The sequence below is a fragment of the Sorex araneus genome, chromosome 4, assembly GCF_027595985.1.
Source record: "Sorex araneus isolate mSorAra2 chromosome 4, mSorAra2.pri, whole genome shotgun sequence".
NCBI lineage: Eukaryota > Metazoa > Chordata > Mammalia > Eulipotyphla > Soricidae > Sorex > Sorex araneus.
In genome coordinates, this window is record NC_073305.1 from 134,153,140 (window position 1) to 134,177,659 (window position 24,520).

The 24,520-nt window shown below is 43.0% G+C and overlaps 1 protein-coding gene across 1 annotated transcript in view; it reads right to left on the minus strand.

Moving 5' to 3' along the window:
- Window positions 1–17,848, minus strand: part of OSTM1 (osteoclastogenesis associated transmembrane protein 1) — a 35,948-nt gene extending 18,100 nt beyond the window's left edge. Inside the window, exons 1-2 of the mRNA XM_055135065.1 lie at window positions 17,350–17,848; window positions 4,260–4,374 (exon numbers count right to left, since the gene is read on the minus strand). Of these exons, the coding sequence (XP_054991040.1) occupies window positions 4,260–4,374; window positions 17,350–17,757 (523 nt within the window). The 5' untranslated portion in view covers window positions 17,758–17,848. The remainder of the gene's footprint in view (window positions 1–4,259; window positions 4,375–17,349) is intronic.
- Window positions 17,849–24,520: the final 6,672 nt, after the last annotated feature.

The following is a 24,520-nucleotide window of genomic DNA, read 5'->3' on the forward strand; positions in this document are numbered from 1 at the left end:
TTTCATGTTCTTTAAGTAGCCTATATTGCTATATTCCTTTTCCCTTCCCTTCCCTTATTAAAATGGTAGTAAGTTCTCAAACTTAAGTAGCTTTTCTGTGTGAGGGGTAGCAGGGTGGGGAATACTCACTTTCTTTCTAGTGATCCCCAGTTGCTATGAGATTAAAAACAAATACATTTGGATTTTTCTCCTATAAAACTACCAGTTGATTTCCTATCCAGCTAGTGAACCTCATGTAAAAAGCCTTTCTTCTCAATATGTTAATTTTCTTTTGATAGATCAGAATGTACATCAGAAGAACACATATCCATGTTTAAAAGCATCTTTATGTTCACAAATTATTACCCAGATAACAATAGAGATTATTCATAAAGAGCTTTCAGTACGCAAAAACAAATGTGTAAACTATTATTATGAGACCTAATTTAATATAGTATTTTATACTGTATACTAGAGGCAAGACAAGAAACCAGCATCATGGCCAAGACATCCCTAAGTTTTGACAGCTCCCTCTCCCCAACAATAAATACCTGGCATTCACCCAAAACTAAGAGTGGCTTTATGGGAGCTATGAGATCTAGCACCATATGCCAAGGGATCCAGGAGGAGTTTACCCATTGTGCACTGGGAGCAGGAAAATAGATGTAGGGGCCAAGAATGGGGCTTAGCAATAGCATGCATGCCTTAAATATGTGAGATCCTGGGTTCAATGCCCAAAAAGACCTCTCCCAGACGTGGACCCTAAAGTGACCTATTAATCAGTTCCAATTCCTCACAAATATAATCTGGGGCATGTGGAGAACAGACATGGATAATCATTCATGGATGAGAGTGCCTTTACAGAAGTCCCATATTTCAAAGAACAGACGATCCAATAAGCCAAGTATGAGTTTCAACCCTCTAAAGTGGGTAAATGGAAGAGTCTGATACTACCTACCTGCATCACCTCGTCCCAAGGTAGTACAGCTCAGAGCCAACAGAGATTACACTTGGCCCCTGACATAGCCGCAGGAGGGAAAGCGTGTGGGTGAGTACACAACTTCCCCAGCTGTTCAGAGGTGCTGAGGCTCATTTGTCTCTTGCCTCAATCAGAGAACTAAGTCAGGAGCTCCATGACTGGGTGTGGGGGGGCGGGGCAGGAAGAGTCATAGCACTGTCAAAGGTTGTTAAAGGGACAAGGCACACCCATGAACCCCTAGGAAAGCTTCACCTACAGATACTGCCCCCCCTGGGCAAGCCAAGCACCCCACCTGTCTCACCAGGATAGACTGCCATTCTGTGGCCAGTTTCCTGTGCATACATCTCAAAGGCAGTGATGAGAATCAGATTTGGAAGACAGCTAGTGTGCAGAAAACAGAACCCACATTGGTGGGCCAAGGAGAAAGCAGAAACTTAAGATGAAGCACTGACTTAGGGAAAATAAAACAGAAGCTGTCAGCACAGGACCTAATGTTTTGTAGGAGAAAAAAAAATTTCTGACATAGGAAGGAGCAAAAAGTATGGAACATGCATATCCATGAAAAGTCTGAGAAAGTGCAAGATTCTCTAGCAGGGCTGAAAGAAGGGATTTTTCCCTTGAAGAAACTTGGTAAAGTTGGTAGAAAAGTTGTTTGCTGATCAACTGTGGAGACAGCAAAGCAAAACTCCAAGGGGAAAAAAAATTTTTTTAATTAAACATTTCATTTTTTCCAACATGAAAAATCAAGGAACTACGGTAACACCAAAGGATTATGATAATCTTCCAATAAACTAAATCCAAAGACATGGAGATTGATATGGGGAAAGGGAATTCAAAACAATTGTTCTAAGGAAACTCAATGAGTTAGAAGAAAACAAGAAGACAATTCAGCAAAATCAGGAAAACAATACACAAACAAAATGAGAAGTTAACAAAGAGAAATAATAAAATAACAGAACCAAAAACATTCTGGAGCTGAAAATTCAAAGCATGACTAAAAAATGCAATATAGACCATCCAGCTCAAACTGGATTGAACAGAAGAATCTTTTGTAAGAACTTACTTTTAATTTAGTTCATTTGAAGAAAACAATAAATGAAAAGACCCCTTGCTAAGTCTCTTTTCCTTTGTAGTACACCATAAAAATACTCTTAAGTTCTGCCTATTAATTTGAACTTGCTAATCATATGAAGAGATCTGATAGCTGTCAATTATCTTCTTTTAAACAGTATAATTTGGCAGGGGTAAAATTTTAATATTAATGTGCATGGTAAATTTTTAAATACTGGATTTTATAACCATTTCTAATTAATAATAAGCAGGTGATCTAAGCAATATGAAAAATTTGGCATAAATAGGAAGTTACTGTATCAGTTAAAGTTCCATTTTCCCTTTTTATTTCTCCCACTGCACTTCAATATACAACAATTTTGCTCATTTTTTTTTATTTTGCTTTGTTTTTGGGGCCATCGGTGCACTTGAGCTGATTTCCAAGCTCAGTGATTAGGTTTATTCCTGGCAATGTTTTGAGGAACCAAGTGGTGCCAAAGCTCAAACCCAAACCTCTGGCATGCCAAGTATGCACACCAGTTTGAATGACATTCTTTTTATATTTCTGGGCCTCTGTCTACGATGCTCCTAAAACTGCAATATCCTTCATCTCCGTTTATTAAAATCATATGTGGGAGCAAAAGACATTTATATCTTCCCCAATTTATTTCATTTTCAATTTCTGTTATTGAAGTATTTGTGTAAGGGGCTGGAGCAATAGCACAGCGGGTAGTGTGTTTGCCTTGCACAGTCGACCCAGGTTCGATTCCCAGCATCCTATATGGTCCCCCAAGCACCACCATGAGTATTTCCTGAGTGCAGAGCCAGTAGTAACCCCTGAGCATCGCTGAGTGTGACCCAAAAAGAAAAAAAAATTTTAAATAAAGTATTTGTGTAAGATTATACTTTTCTTTCCTGAGAGTATATTATAAATAAAATGTTCTCCATCATCAAATTATAAAGCAAGGAAACCAAGAAATGTATAACAATTGCTGATATTGAAAACACATTTTTAAAAAAAATATATTTATTTGTAAGGGCTTTTTGTTGGTTGGCTAGTTACTTCTGGTCTTTGGTCAACACCCAGTGGTGCTCAAGGTTTATTCTTAGTTATGTCTTCAGGGGTCATTTCCAGCAGTGCCCAGGGGACCATGTGATATCAGGATCTAACTCACGGTATCTTCATGCAAAGAATGCACTTCAGTCCTTTAAGTCATCTGCCCAGCCCTAAAAACACTTTAAAATTAAAATAGTGGAGGCAGAAAAATAGCTCAGTGGGCTGAAGCACGTGCTTCGTATGCAGAAGGTCCAAATTCAATCCCTGGCACTACATACATACCCAGCACTGGACTGGAATCACCCTGAGTACCGCTAAATGTGGGTCAAACATTTTTTAATTTAAAAATGACGACAGTTAAGTAAAAACAAAATAGTGATTTAATTATTCCAAAGATTGATTAAAAAATGGATTTCATTTTAATGAAAAATAGAAATAAATCTGCAAAACTAGTAGAACAGATGTTAGCACTCCTACCACTACCATTTGACAGATTATCAACATGATAATTAATATTAAACAGTTAACAGTTTTGGGACACTATGTGCTAGATGCTGAGCTAAATTCTCTGCACAACTGAATTTACTTAATCCTTTTTACTTTTTAATTTCTTTCTTTGCTTTTCTTTTTTAAGGGGGGGAGTCACATGCAGCACTGCTCAGGCTTACTCCTGGCTCTGTGCTCAGGAGTCACTCCTGACTGTGCTCAGTGGACCATATGGTGCCGGGGAGCCAAACTAGGGTCAGCCTCATGAAAGGCCAAATGGCTTTATCTCCTGCACGTATCTCTCTAGCTAGCCCTCATGTCATCCTTAAAATAATCATTCATGGTAGGTTCAATTCCTAGTACCAATTTATGGATGGAGATGGAATGGGCATTTGGTAGTATAGTGGTGGGCACAGCTGCCTTCCAACTTACAGATAAAGAAAACAAAGTTGCAAAAGCCAAAATGTTATTCCCAAAGCCTGACAGCTAGTAAATTAGGGCTAGTAAGTGGCAGAGCTTAGAATCAAACCTAGATTCTTCTGTTCACAAAGTTCTCACTGATTAACTATGACACTGAAAAATGCTCATAGTTTATATTAAAAAAAAAACACAAATCTAACTGCAAAGATTCAAATACAAAGGAAAATAAACTCTGATATCTGAACTACTAAACCATAACTTCAGCACAAAAATGAAAGGATTACTTACTTGCGCAATTTGCCTTCTCCCACGTGGAATTAAAAAACTCAGACAAAATCAGAACTATTTGCATTCTATCTGACATTAAGAGACTTCTGGCACAGTTAGGACTCTCTGAAGCATTCTGTAACAGAAAAGAGAAAAATACAATTTTAGTGTTTTGAGACCTTGCAAGCACTAACCTGAATTCAAAAAACAAAAAAACCAAAAAGTCAAAAAAACATAAAATTAAAATTTTTACCAAAATTAGTGGACTGGAGCAATATCACAGTGGGTAGGGTGTTTGCCTTGCACGCAGCCAACCCAGGTTTGATTCCTCCGTCCCTCTCAGAGAGCCCAGCAAGCTACTGAGAGTATCTCACCCACATGGCAGAGCCTGGCAAGCTCCCCATGTCATATTCGATATGCCAATAACAGTAACAACTAGTCTCACAATGGAAACATGACTGGTGCCCGCTCGAGCAAATTGATGAACAAAAGGACGACAGTGCAGTGCTACCAAAATTAGTGCTTTTGCTTTTGCTTGACAGAACCAGATAATGATGTCATAATGTAATAAAGTACTAGCAGGTTACATTTATTGGTACCAGGTTCACGTACAAAGAAAGAAAAATCATTCCTTCTTTTAAAATGATTCTTTCCGGCGCATATGCTGCCTGAGCCCATGTGCTGCTTGTGCCCTCGTGGCCGAGCACATGTGGTGCCCGAGCACATGTGTCACCCGCATCTCCCCCCTTGAGATGTGTACTTTCATGCTTTCGTGTCCAGTGCTAGGATATGTGTAGGGGCTTCCTCCACCCTTGGAGAAGCCCGAGTTCTCTCTTGAGCCACGTTACTCCTAATGTTTTTTCTTTTCTACTTATCCCTTCCTCCTTCCCTCAGAAACCTCTAAATAAAATCTATTTACTTAAAAAAAAATGATTCTTTCCCTCTTTTTTCCTTCTGTAAAACTCCTTACACCTGCAATACTATTATGGGTGACTATTTATTATTCTCTATCTATACACAAGAAAAAGAAAAACTAGAAAGCCATCCACAAAAAATATTGTAGTGCTTATTTCTGAATAATAAAAATACAGACTTTTTGTTCATTTTATCCTTCATATATTGTTTAAATTTTTCTATAATGAATGTTTATGACTTATGAAATCATTTCAGTCTGGAAGGTAAATGATTATAAAACATTTAGTTTCAGCTTCCAAGCAATTTCAAGTTCAAAATCTTATGATCCACAAGAAAAGGTGAATATCCAGTTTGTACCCAAATATAAGAATGTACTTTACATAAATCATTTTAATCATGAAAATTAAACTATGCAAACAATAAATCCATTATATATTTCCTTTTCTTACAATAAATCCAAGTTTCTGGTTACTTGATCCTTATATATTTCCTTTTCTTTGTGCCAAAAGCAAGGAACTAAGTCCTACTGACTCTATATTCTTTCAGTTATTTAACTCCTACTATCTACCAGGCACTAAAAGATCCTGGATGCAGCTGGAGAAATAGTACAGGAGCAAAGACAGCAAATAGCTAACACAGATTGATCCCAGGCATGACAAATGGTCCCCTGAGCATCATCATGGATCATTCTGAGCCAAGAACAGTCCCTGATGGGTCAAAGAGATATTAAAGCGGGTGGAGAGGACATTTGCCTTCCACGTGGCTGCTCAGGTTCATTCCCTGGCATCCCATATGCTCCCCCATGCACCACTAGGAATGATTCCTAAGTGCAGAGCCAGGAATAACCCAACCCCTGAGCATTGCCAGATGTGTCCCCACTGCCTACCCGCTGCAATCCCTGCAAAAAAAAAAAAAGTTCCTAAGCTTTTCTGGGTGTGCCCCCACAGCACTGGGGGTTGGGGGGGAGTGGCGTTCCCTTTGCCAAAATAAATCCTGGAGGGCATGGGAGATTCTCAAAAGAGCGCCTGGAGTACATGCTTTGGGAGTTCATTCTGCAGCACCACATCCCTAAGTACCATCAGGAGTTACCCCAGAATACCAAGCCAGTAACACCCAGCACTATTGGGTGTGGTCACAAATGACAAACAATAAAAAAATCCTGGAGTTTTCATGGTGAAGTGAAAGTACTGGGCAAGGTGCTCATCTTGCATGCGGTTATTTATCCCATCATCCCATAAGGTCCCCTGGCATCCCACATGGTCCCCTGAGCACTGCCAGGAGTGATTTCTGGGTGCAGAACCAAGAGTAGAGTAACAACTGAGTATCACGGGATGTGCCTCCCCCACACACAAAAAAAAAAGTTCTGGAATTTGGGAGCCAGGGAGATGGCTTAAAGAGCCAGATCATATGCTCTTCATGCAGGAGCCCTGGGTTCAATCCCACATGGTCCCCAGGCACCCCCTGGAGTAGCTCCATAGCATAACACCACAAAGGGACTGCCCCTGCAACCCAAGGCAAAACAACCCCCGGAGTTTTAAGGATTTAAAATATAAGTAAACTATGCCACCAACACTGGGCTCTTAGAAGCCCCCATAGACAGGAAAAGAATTTAATGTGATGGATAATTAGAGAGGAGAGTCCATTCTCTAGGAAGAAACTGTCAGTGTGTGGGATGAGGAAAGAGAAAAGGGACATAATCCTTGCTTTAAGATCTCTGAGGGCCAGAGAGATAGTTTAGTGGGTAAGGCACTTGCTTTGCACACAGTTGACGATGTTCAACCACAAGCACCATATACAGTGCCCTGAGCAACCCCAGGAGTGATTCCTGAGTATAGAGCCAGAGTCAGGAATAACCCAAGTACCACCAGGCATGGCCCCTCCACAAGCAAAACAAAAGAAATTCTCTCTCTCTCTCTCTCTCTCTCTCTCTCTCTCTCTCTCTCCATATATAAAGTTCATTATAACTTAGTTTTATTACCTTATTAAAAGATGCACCAACATAAATAAATGCTTTAAAACAGTGAATTAAACAACACATTTTGAGGTCCCATTCTTAAAATTGCTTTCAGAGCATTATCATCCAATGACAATAATTTCTATTACCTTCTTTTTTTTAAGTTTTTTATTTACCTAATATCCAACTGATAAGCAGCTAATATCAAAGATATATAAGGCACTGGTGGAGATTTACAAGAAAAAAACTTCAACCCAATCCAAAAAATGGGGAGAAAAAAATGAACAGAAACTTCTTCAAAGAAATATAAATGGTCAAAAGGCATAAGGAAAAAAATGCTCTACATCACTAATCATCAGGGAGATGCTAATCAAAACAACAATGTGATACCATTCCATGTCACAGAGACTGGCACATATCAAAAGGAACAAGAACAACCAGTGCTGGCTTGGATGCAAAGAGAAAGGGGCACTCATTCACTGTTGGTGGGAATGCCAACTGGTCCAGCCTTTTTGGAAAACAATATGAACATTCCTCAAAAAAACTAGAAACTGAGCTTCTATAAGACCTAGCAATCGCACTCTGGGAATATATCCTGGGGGCCCAAAAACACACAGCAGAAGTGTCTTCTGCACTTCTACGTTAATTGCAGCACTATTCACAATAGCCAGAATCTGGAAACAACCTGAGTGCCCAGGAATAGATGAATGAATAAAGAAACTAAACATCTACATAATAGAATACTCTGCAGCCACCAGGAAAAACAAAGTCATAAAATTCGCTTATAAATGATGGACATGGAGAGTATCATGCTGAGTGAGAGTCAGAAGGAGAGACACAGACATAAAATAATTGTACTGATTTGTGGGATATAAAAAAAAATAGTATGAGTATACTACACAAGAACAGTAGGAACAAGGGCTAGGAAGATTGGACCACAGTTGGAAGCTTGCTACAAGTATATGAGAGTGGCGAGAGTGGTTAGTATTGAGAAAGGACTACTATATGACAATGATCACTCTGGACAAGAACTGAGTGTTGAAAGTAGGTAAAGGGACAAACCTGATAATCTGATAATCTTTTCATACCTGTATTGTAAATCATAATGCCCAAAAGGGGGTAGGAGAACAGAGAGAGAGAGAGAGAGAGAGAGAGAAAGAGAGAGAGACTGCCATATAGGCATAAATAAATAAATTAAATAAATAAATATAGACAGGCTGGAAGGCATCCAGATGGGGGTGGAAAGGGGATAGCAGGGAAACTGGGGACATTGGTGGTGGGAAATGTACACTAGTGAATGGACAGGTGTTGGAACACTTTATGACTGAAACCCAATTAAGAACAACTTTCTAACTGTGTATCTCATGGTCATTCAATCAAAAGTAATAATAATTTTTTACATTATTTTATTTTCTTCAGCCACACTGGTAGTGCTCTGGACTTATTCCTGGCTTTGCATTCAAGGATCACTCCTGGAGGTGCTCATGGAACAACATGGGATGGACTAGTATCCATCAGCTCTACCATTTCTTCAGACCCCAATTACAGCTTCTTAAATAGCTCATGTCCTGAAAGATCAGACAATCTTGGGTCACTAGCAGACAATCCTTGGCAGCTAAGGTAGCCTCTATATACTTCTGTATCATAACCACGAGTTTAATAGTTGCTGAAGTAAAAGATAACTTAGCATAAGCCTTGTAATAATATCTGACATAAGCTATTTCCAACCTCCTAGCTATCAACTTCAAGTACTTCAGTGCATGTAGTTATATATGTGATCAGTCCTTAAATTGCTGAGGGCTAGTTGGTTAAAAATCGTGACAGTATAGCATACACAGATGTTCAATAAGTAACTTAGTTGATTATAGATGTAACCACCCCATTGTAGGTGGGGGAAATTAAGAAAGAGTTCATACCGAATTCATAAGGTTCATGGAAGAAAACATAGGCTAAAACCCTCACAATGTTGAAGCTAAAGGTATCTTCAAAGACGAAACACCACTGACCAAGCAAGTGGAAGCAAAGATAAACAAATAGGACTACATTAAACTAAGGCGCTTCTGCACCTCAGAAGAAACAGTGATGATCAAAGACAGCCTTCAGAATGGGAAAGGCTATTCACCCAATACCCTTCTGATAGGAGGTTAATATCAAAGATATACAAGGCACCGGTTGAACTTTACAAGAAAAAACCCTCCAACCCCATCAAAAAATGGGAAGAAGAAATGAACAGAAACTTCCTCAAAGAAGGAATTTGAATGGCCAAAAGGCACATAAAAAATGCTCTTCATCACTAATCATCAGGGAGATGCAAACCAAAACAACAATAAGGGGGCTGGAGCAATAGCACAGCGGGTAGGGCGTTTGCCTTGCACGCGGCCAACCTGGGTTCGATTCCCAGCATCCCATATGGTCCCCTGAGCACCGCTAGGAGTAATTCCTGAGTGCAGAGCCAGGAATAACCCCTGTGCATCACCAGGTGTGACCCAAAAAGCAAAAAAAAAAAAAAAAAAAAAAAAAAAACGACGAGATATTATTTCACACTACAGAGACTGGTACACATCCAAAAAAATGAGAAACGGTGCTAGCATGGATGCAGGGAGAAAGGGACTCTCCTTCATTGTGGGTTGGAATGCCAATTGATACCACCTTATTGGAAAACAATATGGACATTCCTCAAAAAACTAAAAATTGAACTCCCATTTGACCCAGCAATACTTCTGGGAATATACCCTGGATGCCCAAAAACACACACCAGAAACACCATCTGCACTCCTATGTTCATTGCAGCACTATTCACAATAGCCAAAATCTGGAAACAACTTGAGGGCCCAAATGGATAAAGAAACTATGGCACATCTACACAATGGAATACTATGCAACTGTTAGGAAAAATGAAGTCATGAAATAAATGGATGCACATGAAGAGTATCAAGATGAGTGAAATGAGTCAGAAGGAAAGGGACAGATATAGAATGACTGCATTCATTTGTGGCATATTTAAAAAATATATATATATACATACATACATACATACACACACACACACACACACACACATATATAATAGAAGACTAATATCCAGGGCCAGGGAAAACAGGGGCTAGGAGAACTAATCAATTACTGAAATCTACCACAAGTGTGTGGGGGAAAGAGGGAAGGAAAGATAGAGAAGGGACCGATACGACAATAACAGTTGGAAATGATCATGCTGGACAAGAACTGAGCATTAAAATTAGGTAAGGGAAAAAAAGAAGAGTTCATAAAGGAAGTGGGATTTAAATTAAGCACTATACCAAGCAAGGGGAGAGGATCCCAGATGGAAGAGTAAAATCAAAGGGTGAGTGTGAAAATGAATATCTGGTCCCAGGGCGTATTCAGCAGGCCCACCTACCTAAAGTGGAGGGAGCCTCTGAAAGTAGAGACATCAGAGGGAGAAATCAGCACAACGTAAAGGGTCTTGAAAGTCCTGAGACAGACAATGAAAAACTTTTTAAAATATTTGGAGGGTGACATGAAAAGCAGAGTTTGGGTAACACAGGTCTGGGTCACAATCTATAGAGCGAGGAGTTGGAAAAGACTAACCAGAATACATCCATAGTTTAAGAGCCATAGAACAATGGTGAAGAAATGCCCAGAAAGTGAAAACTAATCCCAGTGATGATGGAGTAAATGTTAAGCACTGAATTGTTCTAAATGCCCCATACTTGGAGGCAGGGAAGTGGCTCAGCAGGAAAGCATTTGCATTGCATGTGAGGTCCGGACTTTGATTCCAAGCACTGCACCAAACAGTAAATGAATTTTAAAAACCTCAAACTCTCTCAATTTGGCAAACAATCAACTTTTGAGCCAGAGTTGAAGTTCAGTGGTAGGGCTACCTGCCTTGCCTATGCAAGGTTCTGGATTGGCTCCCTGGCACCACAGAAGAAGAAGAAAAGAAAAAGTGCTACAGGGTCCTGGAGCGATAGTAAAGGGGGTAGGACATTTGCCTTGCATGTGGCCGACCCAAGATTTAATCCCCAGCAGCCCATATGGGCCCCCAAGCACTGCCAGGAGTGATTCCTGAGCATCACTGGGTGTGATCAAAAAAACCTAATATATATATATATTTTTTTTTTGAATAAACAAGTGCTCCAAAAACATAACTCTAGGGGGTAGCAGGTAGGACATTTGCCTTGCACACAGCCGACCCGGGTTCAATTCCCAGCATCCCATATGGTCCCCCGAGCACAGCCAGGAGTAATTCCTGAGTGCATGAACCAGGAGTAACCCCTGTGCATCGCTGGGTGTGACCCAAAAATCGAATAAATAAGTAAGTAAATAAATAAATAGTAACTCTAATCCTCAAAACAACTTGAGGTAGAATTATCTTTCCGGATTCATGCAATCTTTATTTCCACAATTAATCCATAATTCCAAAGACACTCCTCACTTTCCTACCTGCTTTTCCCCACTACTTAAATACTAAAGTATTTGCAATCTTTTCCACTATCCCTGAAACCCTGATATCCTTCGCACCTTTCATTCTCAAGAGGACAGTCAGCCACCTCGTTCATTGACTGTATAGATGGGCACCATCAAGCTGAAACTTGCTCCTCACCCAATCTCACTCTGAACTTCTTTCCAGGACTCGCTCAACTCACTGCCTACCCCAGAGCCCATCTAATCTGCCTTCTTAGGAAACTGACCTTGTTAAAATTTCCACTCTCTTCCTATATCTTCACCTTCTGTCGGAGTATTCCTACGAATTTGCTGATTCCTACTCATGTGTTGATTTGATCAGTTTCTTCCATCTTAGAAAAGGCGGGGGGTGGGGGAAGGGGAAGAGAAAGAAGGAAAGAAGCTTCTGAATTCCACATTCCTCTTTAAGAGACCTCTTTTTTCTCTTTCTTCTTCCAGGCTAAACTCTCTTCAATAGCTAAATTCATTCTTCCCACTTCCTCGTCCTCTATCTACTTTACTTAGTCTCCCTTCCGTCCCCAGGTTCTCCACGAGAACTGCTCTCGTACAACTGCAGAGAGAGTCTCTTTCTGCCCACTTAGCAGGACTGAACACAGATCATCTCCCCTTCCCTTTTCCTTGATGTACAGGGTGAAATACTCCTGATTTCTGTTCACCTCTCTGACTACTCCTCCTCAGTCTATTTTGAACGTGATCCTCCAACCCTGTGGTTTCCAAAGTGGAGACACTGGGCCCCAGTTAAGGGGGGGCACACTGGAATCAGCCAGGAGCTGCAATAACCTCAAGTAAACCTGGGGAGCACGGGGGGGCATCAATTTCTGAAAGAAGCTGATTAGTTAATTGGGGGTGGGGGCGACAGAGATTATTTTTCCCTTTGAAAAGAGGGGAATAGGCCTCATAAATCTGGGAAGCTCTGCTCTAACCCAAACTTCAACTCACCATTTCTTACTCATTAAGTTTCATCCATCCCGAAGGTGCCAATGCTATTTTTCATTTGACTACTCCCAAATGTAGCACTGCACTGTCACACTGCAGCACTGTCGTCCCGCTGCTCATCGATTTGCTCGAGCAGGTACCAGTAACATCTCCATTGTGAGACTTGTTGTTACTGTTTTTGGCATATCAAATATGCCACGGGTAGCTTGCCAGGCTCTGCCGTGTGGGCAGGATACTCTCATAGCTTGCCAGGCTCTCTGAGAGGAATGGAGGAATTGAACCCAGATCAGCCACGTGCAAGGCAAATGCCCTACCCACTGTGCTATCTCTCCAGTCCACTCCCAAATGTACAACCTACAATTCTGATCTGTAGATCTGTAGTTCAACCATACATGCCTTATCTCCACTGAAATGTTTCATAAACACTTCTAAATCAACAAGTTCAAAATGAATTTCCCATTTCTGCCATAGAGGCTCCTTCCTACTCCCATCTGAATAATAAGAGCTTTTCTCCCTAGCTGCTCTTCATTAAAACCTTAGAAATCATTTTCTTTCCGTCCCCACTCCCTACATTCAACAAGCTACTAAGAGTGCTTCCTAGATACCTCTGAACTGAATCCATTTCTCTCCACAAAGAACCCCAAGTAGCCAGGTCACACTATTTCCCTTACCACTCCAAAAGGCCCCTACTTCATCTCCCATACCTGCTCTTTCCCTCCCATCTCCTCTCTGCCCTCCTCCACTGGCACAGATGGCATTAAAAGGCATGTGATTCTGTACACTTACCTACCAGACGAAAGCTTTAAAATACATCTCATGGGGGGCTGGAGAGATAGCATAGCGGGCAGGGCGTTTGCCTTGCATGCGGCCGACCCAGATTCAAATCCCAGCATCCCATATGGTCCCCTGAGCACGGCCAGGGGTAATTCCTGAGTGCAAAGCCAGGAGTAACCCCTGTGCATCGCCAGGTATGACCCAAAAAGCAAAATAAATAAATAAATAAAAATAAAATACATCTCATGGGACTGAGAGATAGTATAGAGAATATACAGAGAGTATAAACTAACACATGCTAGTATAGTACATCTAGCTTACCTAGCACGTACCCAGCCTGGGTTCAACTCTTGACACCACACAGTCCCCAACCATTAAGGGTGCCGTCCTGGAGGCCCCAGAGCACTACTGAGGTGGTCCTAGGTCCCCCCAGTACTGCAGGGCCAAAGCAGCATACCATCCTCAGGCCCTTGTATGAAATCAAAGGATCAGTTGGCTGCAAACTGTGAGGCATCCAGAACTCTTGAGCACTGCTTGGGAGTCCCCCTAAATTAAATATATCACTGTATCACTGTCATCCCGTTGTTCATCAATTTGCTCGAGTAACGTCTCCATTCGTCCTAGCCCTGAGATTTTAGCAGCCTCTCTACTCGTCCTTCCCAAAGGTGCCGAATTGGAGGCTCTTTCAGAATCAAGGGAATGAGACCCATCATTGTTACTGTTTCTGGCATATGAATGCACCACAGGGAGCATCACCAGGCTCTGCCATGTGGACAGGATCCTCTTGGAAGCTTGCCGAGTTCTCCGAGAAGGAGAACTAGACAATAAGAGATTGTGCAGCCGCAAATGCGGTCATGCACTTCTGGGAGCTTTGTTTGTCTCTGGATCTTTGCCATTGATGGGATTACAGGGGGTGGGGGCAGTTTGTGGGTGTGACTACCTAGCCACTTCATTATGGTATATAATTACGGTTTATCCTTTTTAAAAATAAACTTTTTAAAGATACAATTTGCTATTATTTTATTAATGTGGCTTTTGCTTAATTTTATCTTTAAACTATGAATCTTTCTTTTAGAAATACTGAAAATACAACTTTTATACTTCTGTGTAATTCTTAGCTTAACCAGGGAATTAAATTACATATCCACAAAACACTTATCTTGTGGTAAGTATTTTGTATATATATTTTGTGGATAAATAATAAAATAGCTTTTAAATTTATTTAGGAATTGGGCCGGAGAGATCTGCCTTGCATACAGCCAACCAGGTTCAATCCCAGTATCATATATGGTCCCCCTGGAGCACCAGGAGTAATTCCTGAGCACAGACCCAGGAATAAGCCACAGTCCACAGTTAGGTGTGGACCAAAAAGTGAATAATTAATTAAAATATTAGCACTGCACTGTCGTCCCATTTTTCGTTGATTTGCTTGAGCAGGCATCAGTAAAGTCTCCATTGTGAGACTTGTTGTTACTGCTTTTGGCATACTGAATACGCCGCAGGTAGCTTGCCAGGCTCTGCCATGTGGGCAGGATACTCTCAGTAGCTTGCCCGGTTCTCCAAGAGGGATGGAGAAATTAAAATATTAATCAAAATAATTGTCTCCCGTTCCTTCCTTTACAACAGAACACAGAAACTCCAGAATTTTACTGTTCTTCTAATGAATTTACCTTTTAAAAAACCAAGAAATACACATTATTTAATAGAATACAAAATGAGTAAACATCACCAGTTTTTTTTACTTATTGGTGCTGGAAATCAAACTTAGGCCTCACACATGCAAGGCAAATTATCTGGGACACACCTAGTCCTTACCAACTTAATTTTTGGTTTAGAGTTACCTGGGCAGCAGTTAGTCACTTCCTATGGTACTCATGGGGACCTGATGGTGCCAGGGGCTGAACCTTGTTCTTGCGCACGCAAAGCATGTACCTAGCCTATTGAGCCATTTCTCTAGCCCCTCACAGCTCATTTTACAAGACTTGTTACTGTTTTTGGCATATCGAATACGCCACGGAGAGCTTGTCAGGCTCTACTGTGCGGGCGAGATACTCTTGGTAGCTTGCCGAGCTCTCAGAGAAGGGTGGAGGAATCGAACCGGGGTCAGCCGCATGCAAGGCAAACACCCTACCCACTGTGCTATCGCTCCAGCCCAAGTCACTGTCACTGTCACTGTCATCCCGTTGCTCATCGATTTGTTTGACTGGGCACCAGTAACGTCTCTCATTGAGAAACTTCTTGTTACTGTTTTTGACATATCCAATATGCACGGGTAGCTTGCCAGGCTCTACCGTGTGGGCTCACTACTCTCAGTAGCTTGCCGGGCTCTCTGAGAGGGGCGGAGGAATCGAACTCGGGTCGGCCGCGTGAAAGGCGGAAGCCCAACCGCTGTGCTATCGCTCCAGCCCAAGTAGTAACCTTGAAATCAAAACCAAAACCTAATAGAAAAAGCAGAAACTAGACTTTATAAAGTTCCTAAATATTAGAAAGGAAACCATTTTAAAATATGTAGCAATCAAAAATGCCATAATCAAATAATATCTACTCCCCCCTAAAATCAAGAACAGTTAAACTTTAAAAAATCTAACAGGAACCAGAGATGGTACACTGGGTAGATGATTTGCCTTGCATGCAGCCCACCCAGGTTGAATCTCTAGCACCACATATAGTCCCCGAATACTTCCAGGAGTGATCACTGAGCACAGAGCCAAGAGTAACCCCAGAGTACCCCTGGGTGTACTTCCCCTCCCCCACCTCCATTAAAGATAAACATCTTCCATTTACCTAAAAAGAGGGGGAAAAACAGTTTTAGGCTGTCTTAAAACGAGACTCAATTATTTACAAGTTTCTATCTTGTGAAATCATCTATGATTTGTCACATCTTCATGAGACTACTTGTCCTCTCCATACAAGCGGAACTTTGCTGTTCCCCCACACAATGCATACCTCCTGCTTCCTCTCTCAGGCACAGGATGCCTACCCCTTGTGACTCCCCAACCGCGACACTAATTCTTTCCTGTTCTCAAACCCCTAAGTTCCTATGGGTCCTTTTCTTTATTCTAAACTAAAGCCCTCTGGCAGAAGACAGAAAAAAAAAAAAACGCTCTGGGTAAAGCACATCCCTCAGATGCAGTCAACCCCATTTCGAATCCTGGCCCCACATATAGTTCTTCTGAGCACCACCCAGTGTGGCCCAAGAATTTTAAGAAAAAAAAAAAAAAAGGCTCTCAGAAAGCCTTTAAGAAAGAAGGGCAAACTGACATGCCTTCAAATCTAGCTCCCAATCACTGAGAAGTCCTAGCACGTGCCAGTTTCCTACGAGTGCCTTCAACGCTCATCTGCCAGGTGGGCACTAGCACCTGAAACCTGCCCAGAGCAGGAGACTCCTGGCCGGCCGTGTCCACACGGTCTTCATCACGAAGAGGCGCTCACCACTTCGTGTCTTTTAACCCCTGTACATAAGACCACCTCAGTAACTGTTTTTTTTCCCTTTTACAGAGTCGAAGATCATCAACCCGAGGTCACGCTGCGAGAGAGGGGTGGATCTGAGATGCTCTCTGGATGCAAAGCTCTCGCTCTCTTCCAAACACCAACGCGTAAGAGTGCCGGGTTGGGGTTCTGCCTGGGAGCGAACTCCAGGTGAACCCTGAAAGAAGCTGCTGCACAGCAGTGGGGTCCGGCCGGAGGGGTTTGTTTAAGGAGATGAAGGAAGAATTAAGAGCCGCAGGAGCCCCAAGAAAACTGACTCGTCATACCTAGCTGCAAATCTGTACCAAGAGGGGGCCCAACAAGCAGCCACGGCGGCAAGGCACCCAAATTCCCGAACCTACAAAGTCGCTTTCTTTCCTGGTGGCCTAAACTCTAACCCCGTTTCCTTAGAAGGGGAAACTGACATCCTCAGCCCCCACCCTATTCCAGATACACACACACACAGACACCCTCCCCCACCCCTAGTTAGCCATCATTACAAGCCTCCTCCTTTCTCCTCCTCTCCCGACCCGACCCTCTCCACGCCTGAGGTCCGGGGGGGCGGAGGAGGGAGAGGGGAAGGCGTTGTACTTCTCTACCCACCCTAGCTCGGGTGATGTTGTCCATCTTGCTGGTGACCTGTTGGAAGAGGGGATAGCAAGTCTGACAGACGCGCACCGGCCGGGCGCTGCGCACCAGGCACCCGGTCAGCTCGGCGCTGCTGTTGGCGAAGTCCAGCAGCAGCTCCCGGCACTCGGGGTCCAGGTCCGGCAGGTCGGTGGGCAGCGTCAGCGGCCCCGGCCTGCCACCCTGCAACAGGGTGAGGGACAAGTCCTGCACCTCCAGGAACTGCTGCTCCGACAGGAGGTCGTGGCGGACCCAGCTGGGGCTGCTGCCCGAGGAGAGCGCGCTCGGGATCAGCTCCGACCACAGCAGCGGCAGCAGCAGCAGCGGCGGCGGCGGCGGCAGCGGAGACCTCCTCCGCCGCGTGCCGGTCAGGTCCGGACCCATCGCGGGGCACCCACCCCGCCCCACCAGCCAAGAACGCTCCCCGCGTCGGCCCACGGCCGCGGCTTCCGGCTTCCGCGGGCGCAGGCCCGGAGCGGAGTCACGAGGGACTCGCGTCACGGCCCCGCCCCCTGCGCGCGGCGCCCCGCCCCATTGGCTGCCGGGCACCGCCTACCCGCGCGCATGCGTGAACGCTCATGGCGCTCCGGCTTGGCGTCAGCCGGCTGGCGCGGGGCCGCAAGAGAGCCGAAGTGGCCCCTGTCTGTGGGCTAACAAGCTTGGGTCAGACCGCGCTGCAACTGCAAACGTCCCGCCTTTGAACAGTGAAGTCTTACTGCGTCTGACCCTCGATCACACCACCGTTACTCCTAGGCATTCTAGAAGTCTTTGAACTTCAGCCCCTCTTAAAAAAAAAAAAAAAGGCTGCTAGCGTGGGAAGGAAGGAAGGACGTGCGAGTTCCCCAAAGATCCTGCTTGCTGGGCTCCTTTTTTTGCAGGTCTTTCTTAATTTAGTATGTGAAAACCTGATTTTTATTCATCCTATTTGGAAACGCTGCAGTTGTTAGTGGCCAGTGGCTTCCAAACTTAAAACCCCCCTCGAACCCGTCTACATCAGTGCCTTCACTTAAGGGTGATGGAAGCTTTCATATTAGCCTATTATGGCTAGTGAGACCGAAGAGCTGAAGGTTTTCTTCTCGGAGGACCAAGCGGTCCTAAAGATGGAACCCTAGTCCCACCTGTGATTCAACCCTCTGAGCTGTCTGCCTGGCCCCAAGAATTGACTTGGATTTTATTTCATATGATAGCCCCCACAGACTAGGGGTGCTGTGTTGGAGAGTGAGCATCTAAATTCTTCCGCTCTGTAGCCTAGTCCTAAGCTAGGAGTAATCGTCTATTTGCTAGTGATTGAAGAAGTTTCTAGGATGCAGCACGTTTGGTGCAAAATCCCGGAAAATCCTAGGCAAACTGCCCCATCCCAGACTCCCATTCAATTTCTGTCATATCCAAGGCCATCACAGAAGAGTCCTCATACCATCACTGAACCATAAAAAGAACTTAAGACCATGATCTGGAAAAGTTGCTGACAAGTATCTGACCAAGAAAATTTCTTTCCCGGCTGAAAGATTTTATTCAACCAGGAAAGAACATACATATGCCGTATTGGATATGCCAAAAACAGTAATAAGTTTCACAATGGAGACGTTATTGGTGCCTGCTGGAGCAAATCGATGAACAACAGGACGACAGTGCTACAGTGTGACAGTGCTACACAAAACTTTTAATAACAAAATTTCAATCATTCAATATTCCCACTATAGCAAAGCGGTTGGCCTTTCACGAGGCTGACCGGTGTTTGATTCCTCCGCCCCTCTCAGAGCCCAGCAAGCTACTGAGATAATCGTCCCCACACGGCAGAGCCTAGCAAGCTACCCCTGGCGTATTGGATATGCCAAAATCAGTAAGAATAAGTCTCACAATGAGAGATGTTACTGGTGCCCTCTTGAACAAATCGATGAGCAAGGGGATGACAGTGACAGTGACAGAATATTCCCACTCCAAATCCACCATAAGTGTCAGCATTATTCACCAAGCTAATCAAGTTTCCTTCCCTCTCCCTACCCAGATTTGCTTTATTTTCTCTTGCTTCCATATTTCAGGCTGTAAATTACAAAGTCTTTGCCCTGTTTTAACATAAAGGCAGAATTTACCTATCTGAGGTTTCTTAGAGTTACTTTTTACTCAATCTGATTATTGTCTTTGGTTACTAGATGTGCTAATGATGGTTACTTTTATTTCATTTCCCCTGCCCCCAAGAAAGTAAATTGGTAGGATATTTGATTTGTATAACAATAAGTGTATTTCCGAAAGTGTCTACGAGTTGTCTTAATTTTCTGAAATGCCCCCTAATTTTAGGTCTTTCTGTGTATAGAAATTACTTTTCTTTTGGTTTGGGGGAGTTTTGTTTTTTAGGTTTTGAGCCCCACACACAGGGATACCCAGGGCTTACTCCTGACTCTGTTCTCAGGGGTTATTCTGGCAAAGCTGGGATTCAAACAGGGGTTGGTCCCAAGCAAAGCGAGTGCTTTGTACCCTATACTATCTCTCACCTGCCCTTGTTATTTTTTAGATAGAGCTGTGAGAGGAAATGCAGGGCCATTCCTCATGATGATCCTCAGGACTGACAATTGATGATCTGTGGACAGTTGGATACTTGGGCACTGCTGAGAGCCACCAGGACATACCAGTGTGCTGAATGGTAACATTTGTTACCTGGGACCAAATTCAGGGGTCTCACAAATGCTAAGTACTCTTGAGCTACCTCCTTGACCCTTGACTTACTATTCATAAGAGGGTTTTTTGGGGGTTCTTTGTTTTGATTTAGGTTTGGCAGGGGCACACCCGGCTATGTTCAGGGTTTACTCCTGGCTCTTCACTCAGGAATCACTCCTGACGGGGCTCAGGGGCCATATAGGGTCCTGAGGATCTAACCCTGGTCAACCTCATGTAAGGCAAGCACCCATTATGAGGTTGTTGTTGTTCTTTTTAAGGCACCATTGTGTGTATTATTAAACCTCTTGTAAAGGAATTAAGGGTGGTAGAACCAACATTACTAATGCACAATCTCCCTCATTCTGCAAGCCCACTTTCAGAAGCTTACCTTTAAAAACAGACTAATCTTGTATAAGCAAGACTCTTAATTATGATCTGTGTTCTGTTGGTTTTTTGTTTTGTTTTGTTTTTCACCCAGTGATTCTCAGGAGTTACTCCTTGCTCTGTGCTCAGGAATTATTCCTGGCAGGCTTGGGGGACCATGAGATGCTGAGATTAAACCCAGGTTGGTCGCATGCAAGGCAAGCACCCTCTCACTGTACTCTGTCACCCAATATAATAGTACTTTTAATAGTAAAAGAATACCTTGGCGACTCTGTTGTCTGTCATCCTTGGTGGCACTGTAGCACTGTCGGCCCCTTTGTTTATCGATTTGCTCCAGCAGGCACCAGTAACGTCTCCATTGTGAGACTTGTTACTGCTTTTGGCATATTGAATACACCACAGGTAGTTTGCCAGGCTCTGCCGTGCGGGTGGGATACTCCCGGTAGTTTGCCGGGCCCTCTGAGAGGGACAGAGGAATCAAACCCGGGTCGCCCATGTGCAAGGCAAACGCCCTACCCACTGTGCTATCGCTCTAGCCCTTGGTGGCACCAACAAAAAATAGGTGCAGCCCCAGTAAACAACACAGCTTTAAAAGATGCATGAATGCACAAACCAGGAAGTGTGAACCCTGACAAGCACATGTGTAAGCCCTGCAGTAACGCCTACTTAGCTCCCCAAGCATAACTTGTGTGCCTCAGTGAAGAGTGTAACCTTGACAAATACATGTGCAAGCAGCAATAACTACAGGAGCATAGGTAAACCCTACAATCTGATGTGTGACCCCAGAGAGCACTACAACTAGTTTGTAGAAGCACCATAGCTTAAAGATAAAAGGGTCAGGTTTTTATGATGAGAACAGGGAGTTACAAATGTTAAATTATTTGTTTTTTAATTTAAGTACTGAAGAGAGAGTACTTGTATGCAGCCAACTCTGGTTTGAATCCCTGGCATCAAATATGATCCCCTGAGCACCACCAGAAGTGACCTGTGAATATAGATCCAGGACTAAGCACTGAACACTACTGGGAATAGCCCCAAAACCCAAAAAGGAAAAAAATAAAATGGAAAAGGCAGAACAAACTGTTTTGTGTTGAGTTTGTGTTAGTGCTACTGATTTGTCTTAAAATACATACAGAAACATAAATGTACACTTGTGTACACTTGTATGTATTTGTGTGTGCATTTTTCTGGTTTTGTTCACTGAGAAGACCTAATAGCAGAGGCAACCAAATAATAATGAGTACATACAGTTCCCAGACCTTGGTATCTAAATGTCATTCTCTGATCAAAGAATCTAAGGAACCTTGAGAAAATAATTTATTCTATTACCAAGGCAAGAAAAGCAAATGTTCAGCCTGCGATCATTTTACTATGCTAGAAAGTAAAGAAGCACTCAAAGAATAATAGGGATATAATGGGACCAAAATCCTGCTTGAATAGACTCCCATTGGCTAAATCTGGAACAATGTGGGTATTATAAGAATGATGACTAGTAAGTGATAACTCAAATAAAACTGAAAAATTGGAATTTAAATTTTGCCTAGCTATTTGTAATATGAGGCCCAAAAGCAGGCTTCTTAGCAGCCATAAGAAGCTGCAGCTACATAAAGTATCAACTAGGCCTCATTTTCTGTTTCCCCAGAGCAGGACTTGCAGTTTCTGGTAAACTACCAGTTGAGTAATGTTCCTAGATAAGGAATTGGGCAGTTAGGTCTGGCCAATCATGAAGGGTCACCGTACCCTCCTTAGAAACTGTTGATAACCATGGTCTAATTGCTGACCACCATTGAAATAGGGTCAATGCTAAAAATAGATCAGTATATAAATTGCTTCTTAACTCTGAACCCTATATAATCTGCTTGTGATTTGGAGTTGGGGTCCTTGTCAAGACTCCACTGTGTTGGATGAGACTTGAACCCTAGCTTGGGCTAGCTCTGGCTCAGGCTAGTAATAAAGTTACTTTGCTCTTGCATTATCATGTGTGGACTGGGTCCCTCTGCAATTGGGGATCTGAAACTTGGGCACAACAGTGTGACCGTTAGTGGCCCCACTGGACATCTGTCAGGCTGTGCCTGAGTTCACTAGATCTACACAGTATGGGAACTGGTACCCACCACCTGAGTTCTCAGGGAACCATGGAATGAGGAATAGCTTTTTGCAGGTAAAAGAAAATTTGTTCTGATTGCTGCTTAGATTTTTGCTTCCATCATAGAAAATAGTTTCAGGAAGAATAATAAAATAGTTTTATTATGAGAGTGAGTGAGAGAGAGACAGAGACAGAGCCAAGTAAGCCCTGAGCACCAATGATTGTGGCCCCAAAACAAACAAAACAAAAAGGTAGAGAGGAAAGTATAAGAAAAAAGTTTTTAAATTCTCATGCATGTATCAAAACAGATGCACAATAATTGAGTACCTGAGTAATAGAATAGTGCAGAACACAGCTAAGGGAGAGACCATTGACTGCAAACGTTAGTGCTTTAATGTTTTTGTTCCACATGAATATATAACTTAATCAAAAAAATTCAAATGAAAAGTTCATTTTTCGAGGCTGCAGTGATAGCACAGCAGGTAGGGCATTTGCCTTGCACGCGGCCGACCCGGGTTCAAATCCCAGCATCCCATATGGTCCCCTGAGCACCGCCAGTAGTAATTCCTGAGTGCAGAGCCAGGAGTAAACCCTGTGCATTGCCGGGTGTGACCCAAAAAGCAAAAAAAAAAAAGAAAAGTTCTTTTTTCTCAGCTACCAGTGGACTCAGGGCATTTGTGGAAACATGTTTGTTTTATTTGCCAGATATTGCAGATATGGAATACAGGGTCTTACACATGCAAGAGAAGGGCTGTGCTGATGAACTGTACCTCCAGTTCCAGGGCATTTGTCAATCTATCAAAATTTGTTTATAAGATTTTGCTCACCTAATATATTTTTCAAAGGCGAAAGTAAATCTTCGTTTTAGTCTCTTTAAAGGATTGTACTTAGAAAGGGGTTTAAGAAATATAGATTTGGGAAACCAGAATAATAGTACAACAGGTAGGGCACACACCTTGCATGCAGCCCACCAGAGTTCGATCCCCAGCATCCAATATGGTTCCTCAAGCCCCGCCAGGAGTAACACTTGAGCATTGCTGGGTTTGGCCCAAAAACAAATAAAAAAAACCCATAAACTTAACTGTTTGTTTTTCCTTTGTTTGCTTTGGGGCCACAAGTGGTACTCAGGCTTAATCCCATATTTGTGCTCAGGGATCACTCCAGATCACAGGAACATGTGGGGTGCTGAGGATAGACACCTGATTGGTGAATGCAAGGCAAGTGCCCTACCCACTGTACACCTAATCTGGCCCCTCGTTTTCACTTAAAATCTATCATCAGAGCAATAGTATAGGGGACAGGGTGCTTGCTTTGCATGTTCTATCCCCAGAAGCCCATATGGTCCCGCAAGCCGTACCAGGAGTGATCCCTGAGCAGAGAGCCAGGAATAAGACCTGAGCATTGCCAGGTATGGACACCAATCCAAAAATAAAATTAAAAACAAAAAAATAAACATTGTGATTAGTCCTGGAATTTTTAAAATGTGAGGGGCTGGAAAGAGTGTACAGCAAGTAGAGTGTAAAGTAAGTACAGTCTTAGAACCTTGCAGACTGTTGACCCAGGTTTGATCGCTGGCATCACAAACGGTTCCTTGAGTCCCACCAGAAATGATCCCTGAGCACAGAGCCAGGAGTAAGCACTGAGCACTGGTTTGGGTGTGGCTCCCAAACCAACAACAATAATAATTTTTTAAAAGGTAAACACTGATTAAGGCATCGGGGTATTTTTAAAAAATACCACACATTAAAAGGAGAGAGGTGGAAAGGGAATTTTGAAAAAATATATAATGGGTATTTTTCTAAATTTGTGGCAGGAGTAGAGAGATTGTTCACGAGCTTTATGTGTTAGAAATTGGGTTTGATCCCTGGCACCACGTGATTCCTCATCACTAGTGGAAGTGAGTCGGGAGCACCAAGCTGAGAGTGGCCCCTGAGCATTGAGAGGGGTATGGCACATGAAGAAACAAGCGATAAAGTTTGGGGGCTTGAAAAGAAGAATAAGATCATTGTTTTGGATAGTGAACAG